Source organism: Hydra vulgaris, chromosome 15, assembly GCF_038396675.1.
Source record: "Hydra vulgaris chromosome 15, alternate assembly HydraT2T_AEP".
NCBI lineage: Eukaryota > Metazoa > Cnidaria > Hydrozoa > Anthoathecata > Hydridae > Hydra > Hydra vulgaris.
Window position 1 is genome coordinate 35465291 of NC_088934.1, and position 6787 is coordinate 35472077.

At 24.7% G+C, this 6787-nt stretch overlaps 1 protein-coding gene across 3 annotated transcripts in view; it reads left to right on the top strand.

Annotated features, from left to right (window-relative positions):
- Positions 1-6505, top strand: part of LOC136091421 (TNF receptor-associated factor 6-B-like) — a 113505-nt gene extending 107000 nt beyond the window's left edge. For 2 of the 3 annotated variants that reach the window (XM_065818975.1, XM_065818977.1), the window contains one exon: positions 6252-6505. In XM_065818975.1, coding sequence (XP_065675047.1) covers positions 6252-6359 — 108 coding nt within the window. In that variant the 3' untranslated portion in view covers positions 6360-6505. Of the gene's footprint in view, positions 1-4300; positions 4423-6251 lie in introns of those variants that run through there. The other variant, XM_065818976.1, reaches the window with a different exon arrangement.
- Positions 6506-6787: the final 282 nt, after the last annotated feature.

Below are 6787 nucleotides of genomic sequence, written 5' to 3' on the forward strand. Positions count from 1 at the left end.
TACAATAGTTTTGATAATAATAACAATAATAATTGTAACAACAATATTAATATATTATAATGATATAAGATAAAAAAAATTAATTCGAGTTATAGTAATTACAGTAATAGTAATAACAAATATGTTTACCATAATTTCGATAAAAAAAAAAAAATAACTAGTATTATAATAGTAGTTAAGAGCATAAAGTTATTTATAATAGTAAGTTAATGACATATTTAGGATGGCGTCACTCATACAGAAATCTGATCAAAGGAGTGACACTAATTTTTAAACATAATACAAGTTATAATAAGCAAAGACATGAATTGACGCATGGACCAAAAACACATAGATTAAAGCACATTGATCATACATTAAAACAAACATGTAGAAATCATACTTTGTAGGTTTTAATAACAAAAAAAAGAAAAAAAATAAACAAAAAGTATTGTTGATAATTGTAGTAATGACGAAAAGAAAGTTAAAAGAATATTTTAATCGTAAGGATAATGTCTAAAAGTTAGAATAAAAAGTTTTTCAGAATTTTTTTAAATTGATATTGTTTAAGATGTACTAAAGGTATTTTAGGATATAGTTTTTTGGAATCATTCAAAATACATGCAAGGCTTCTGTTCCATTCAAAGGCGCACTGATAAACAATAGAATTTTTACACTACCTCTGGGTTTTCAAAAGTGGTACATTTAGTTTTCTCTTGTGTATATTTCTAATTGAATAGGTTAGTTTATTTTCTACTTTTTAGTACAAAAAAGATTCTATTTTTTAGCAAACGTTTTTGCTATATTTTATTCTAATATCTTAACGACTGTGATTAGAAGAAGATGATGTTATTTTAGCAATCAGTAATTTTCCACAGACAGGCAAACCTTAAATTGAAGTTACAAATTTTCCGCTTCGATGAGACACGATGTTTCGTGTTTTTTTAATCGTGTCAATTCTTTTAAATATAATAACGAACATGCAAAGATTAAAAACAAAACAGCTTTAGCAAAAAAGACTTATTATTTGAAAAGTTTACTTATATTACATATATATATATATATATATATATATATATATATATATATATATATATATAGATATATATATATTTATAGCAAGAAATTAAGTATAGCAAAAAATGACTTTTAATTGCTAAAATAATATTTAAATTTTTTTCTAGCTTTTTTTTTTTTTTCTATAATTTTTATTTTTATTTTTTACTTCGTCACCAGCACCTTCTGGAGTAGCAGGACTGTCTTATTAAATTTTGTCTTTCTTAAGTTTCAGATCATTATTTCAAACTATCCGCAGCTTTTTAGGACTCATTTTGTGAGTACATTAATAATATAAGTATCTTCATCATGAAACACAACCAACTAATTACCCCCGTTTTTTAATATTTTTAGAATTTTTAGCTTTTTTAAAAAACATTTTTGTTTTTTAAAGTATATAATATCGTGACCTATGTTTGTATATATTCTCTATAAAACTTTATAAGTATTTTGCATTTGAAAATAATTGAAAAAAAATTAATTAATAAGGCGCAAGTGGTAGGACTCGAATCACAGCTTTTTGGTTAAGAAACTCTGCATGCTACCACTTGGCTACGCTGATACATTTAAAAAAACTATTTAATGGAAATAAATTCTATATATTATATACTATCGAAATTAAGGAGATGTTGCCACAAGACCCCTAAAAAATCATTAGAAAATAAAAAAAAATATTTTGTGTAATTCTGACACAAAATTTATCACTGAACTCGGAAACCATTTTTTAAAGTATAATTTAGTTCTATATAATTCTATATAGTTAGATATAAAGTAATTCCTTCGACTCGGTAAAATTGATATGCCTAGCAACACGCATAGCACAGGTTTTTAATCAGATTTTAAAAATAGATATTTGTATACACATTTGTTTAAGTTTTCTTATAATAAAAGTACTGGGACTCTTTCTCGCCAATACCTTGGTTCCGATGGCTGCCAAAGGTTTCGTGTCAAACTCGCTTGAAGGGGTACTAACTCTACTAACATAAAACATTTTACAATTGTGAAGCAATTTATGCTATAAATTTATTTTTAAAAGTCTCTTGCCTCTTGCCTGGATCAATAACATTTTTAAAACATAAAAGGTTGTTTATGAGTGGAAGAACTTATATCCACTTATCTAGAATCAAGACTGGAACTGTTCCGATATTTATAGTCCGAGCATATTAATAATCTAACCATAGGTCGTAAAATTCTTAAGTTTAAATATTGGAACAGTTAAATTTTCCGTGTATCCGTGAGTTGTATTATTTCCATTAAAGGCATAACCCGTAGGTTACATCTGCACAGTGGGCCAGAATTCAATTTTACTGGATAAAATTCATAACTAATTTAATATTAGGGCTATATTGACTAAAATTAGGATGAGTAATAATATGATGTCTGCACTTCTTATGAAGGTGTTTTTTTTAATTCGTTGCTATGGATACCAAATTTTGGAAAGCAAAAATCTATCTTTGGTATTTGCAGATATTTTTACGAGTGCTATGTTTACCATATTTTACATAATTACCAATATGAGGTCGTGCTTTTCAAAAAAGTGAATACATTTTTTATTTAGTTGCTATGGATACCTACTTTTGCTTAGCGACAACTACCTTTTAATAGTTGCTTATGATTTATTTGTGCTATGTGCACGATTTAGTACATGTTTTATTATGAGAACCTCGCTCGTGAATAGCAAAACTTACTTAACTTTAATATGATTAACTAGTTACACATGCTATAACACGTTGCTAGATAAACTTGTTTTCCTGTAAAAAAAAAACGTATTCTAGCTTCATTAATTACTTTTTCTAATTTGCAGATTTAACGAGCGTCTACAGAATTTTAAAAATTTGTATTGTTATATTGTTCCCATGCATTCACAATCACCAAAAATCTTTACCATGTATGCTTTAAGTAGTACAAGCTTAGCAAGCAATAACTTTAAAGAATTTGAAGCTAACAAAGTTGCTACTTTTCTTTTCTTTGTTTTTGATGATGATTTTTAAAATGATAATTTAGGTCTGCCGAGTTGTTTATTTTTACTATCCTTCATTAATGTGGTATTAAAATCAATTTCAGGCCAAGCTGGATTTTTCCTAATAAACTTTGCACCGGTTAAATAACTTTGAATCCATCTCAGACCATAATCAAAATGAATAAATGAAATTGACTCTCAAACTTTTTGCTTTGAAACTCTAAATCATGTTCTTTAACAAAGTCGTTTACTTTCGTAGACAGTATACAAGTATACTGTTTTCTTTTTCATATATTGACAGACTGTTGAGTCAAATAAATTAGTGAATTTTGTATCCTGTGACACTCATTAAGTCTTAATAAAAAGAGCATTTTAACATTTAAAATGAGTAGCCACAACCAAACCAACCAAAAGAGATCATTAAATCCATTTGGTTTCACAAGCGCTAAATTATTAACAACAAAATTTAAAATAGAATATATATATATATATATATATATATATATATATATATATATATATACATATATATATACATATATATATATATATATATATATATATATATATATATATATATTTATAAATATATATATACATATATATATTTATATATATATATATATATTTATAAATATATATATATATTTATATATATATATATATATATATATATATATATATATATATATATATATATATATATATTCTAATTTATATATATAAATATATATATATATATATATATATATATATATATATATATATATATATATATTATTGTTCAGTAATAAGTTTAGTATGAGTAAGACCGTATTATATGTTTTCCGCGATTTTTATAAATTTGTGCAACTAAAAATTTTTGAGCGCAATTACAGATTTTTTGTTAAGTAAAAGAGTTCAAACTAATAGAAAACCAAAGTGGCGCCTTGTAGCAGCCAGATTTATAAAATTATTAAGGCAAACATATATAAGCTTTAAAATATTTGAGTATAAAAGCAAGATGTAGCAATAAAAAAAAAGTATAGTCAATTAAAAGCAAAAGTTAGACATTTAAATATTACATATTAAACATATTTAAAACTGCTATAAATATGTTATTACTTTATATGTTATATAAATATTTTAATTACCAATTTTAGTTATAATATATATTATTTAGTTATAATATAACATAAAATATAGTGTTTTGAAATAGATAAAATATAGAAGTTAAAAGTTATAACGGTTTCAAGCTATTTTATAGTATCTTTATTAGGCTTTAAAAATTAAAAAAGTTGCCTATATTATTTTCTTTCCTTGTAGGAAAAAAGTGCACCGCGGCCACCGCGACTATTTGAAAACGATTCCGAAACAATTCTGGTGGGCTCACTGATATTGCCTAATATATGATGAAATCTTTAAGAAAAGAAAAAAAAAACATTAGATGCCATCACATTTTTATAAATATACCCCCAATCCACCCACATCATTTATAATATAAATTCAGGAGGAACACAAATAAATAAATATGCATCTTTCATATTATAAGAAATTAAAATTGATAAAAATAAAGATATTTAAAATGTAACATCCATTATATCATAACAATGCGAAAAAAAAATCCATTTATTTAAAGTAATATTTTTTACATAATTAGTTGTACATTATCTTTATCTTTAAAATATAATTTGCCATGCAAATGATTTTAGGATTTTACATAATCATAGGATTTTACATAGTCATGGTCAGGAATTTTTACAAGTCATTGCATAGCAAAAAGTAACCCATAACAAATACCTAAAATAAACATAATAATAGAGCAGAACGTACCGTTTGAAATAATGATTATAAAAATACCAACATCTTCGAAAATTTACGCTTTAAAGAGTGACATCTCTCATTCTCTTTCTCTCTCTCATTTTGTGCAGTTTGTTTAATATAATATTTTCCCCTTACGGTTTGAATAATTCTTTTATTAGATACTGTCTATTTTTAAATACAGATTTAAAACAAACGTATTATATAATCTAAATACATATTTTAATATATATAAATTAACATATATCTTAAGCTTAAGCATATTTGTAAACCTTGTGAACAATTTTCATAAGCATACCCGAGGCTGTTTCAAAAATTTCCAATGGTTATGACTATTTTCAAATAGTTACAAAGTTTAGCGACTACGGGTCTGCATACGATACAACTGGTTTCTTTGGTATGTATATGGTAAATATATATAAAATATATTTGATATTGTATTTTTGCTTATAACTTATACTTAATTCAACGCTACTATTGTTCCCCATTCGTGCGTTTTTGACATAGAGTTTTTACCCTACCTGGCTTTTTAATATTTCTCTTTATATTTTTGACCACGCCATGAGGTATTCTTAAATCTTTATAAGCTATTAATATCTGCCTAATCAGTTGTAAAATGAAAAACTTTGCAAAATCAGCTTAATTAGTAATAAGATCAAACACTTTTTAATTGGATGACTTCTGTAGTAAAAGATAAACCTTATGTTGTACTTTTACCTTTTATTTTACTTTATATATACTTTACATTTTATCTTTACATTATATACTTTACATTATATCTTTACATGATATCTATTACATTATACTATTACCTTATATTATATGTTATACTATACCTTTTATTATGTAAAAGATAAACCTTATGTTATTTTTAAATTAGTATGGCAACTTTTTAAGTCAGGTATTTCTTTAATTCCTGCATTTTAATAATATTTAATTCAAGTCCTTTTTCAATTGTATTTAAAGTATATTCCTCTATAATTTTATTTTTAAAAATTAGAGACGATGATGACTATGCCCTTTTTCACGGTCAAAATGTCAAACTCTTCCTAAAATTGATAAAGTTATTCGGTAAACGCGTGAGATGCTAGGGTTATCATGTGAACCGTAGCATCTTACACGTTCAACTCTATGTTGCATGTTAAAGAACAAGACCGGTGGAAACCTTATTTTAAAGAAATCAAAAAAAATCTGTTTTCTTTAATAGAATAAAAAACCAGGTCTTTGGATCGTTGGTTTTTTTAAAGTTGTTAAACATTCATTACGAGGTATGTCATTAAACAAATATTACAAAAAACGGTGGTATTTTAAAAAAGTTTCTGGTATATATATTTAATTTTATTTTTGGTGTTATTTATTATGTGTTAAGGTTATATGGATTTTTATTTTGTAAGTGTGTAAATATCTTTTATATATGAGAAGTGTTATGTTTGTGATATAATGATATTTGTTATAGTTTGTAAGTGGTTATTATGTGGTTTGCATGGTTTTAAATTGCTGCGACTTGGCTAAGTTTACAAAAAGATTGTTGACCTTACTAGCCAAGTGGTGTACTTTGCTATAATGTGACTTGGTTTAATGAGAGCAAAAAGGTTGTCCTTGCCAGTAGAGTGGTGTACTGTCATGATGAAGCACGTAAACTAAATCTGTTTGTAGTTAGTGTATTCATAAAATGTGTTTAAAAAATATTGTTAAAAAAATGTGTTTAAATGTTGTTATCTGTTCTTTTTTGGAAACAATTTATGCTTTTGACGAAAAATAAATTTTGTTAAAAAACAAGCTTTCTTTTTACTAATAACTCCTTCCCATTAAAACACATTATTTGGGAGGAGCTATTAATTTAAAACAAACGATTTCCTTCATTAAATATGTTTAATTTAAATATGTGGATTTACATATATATATATATATATATATATATATATATATATATATATATATATATATATATATATATATATATATATATATATATATATTATTTATTATAGT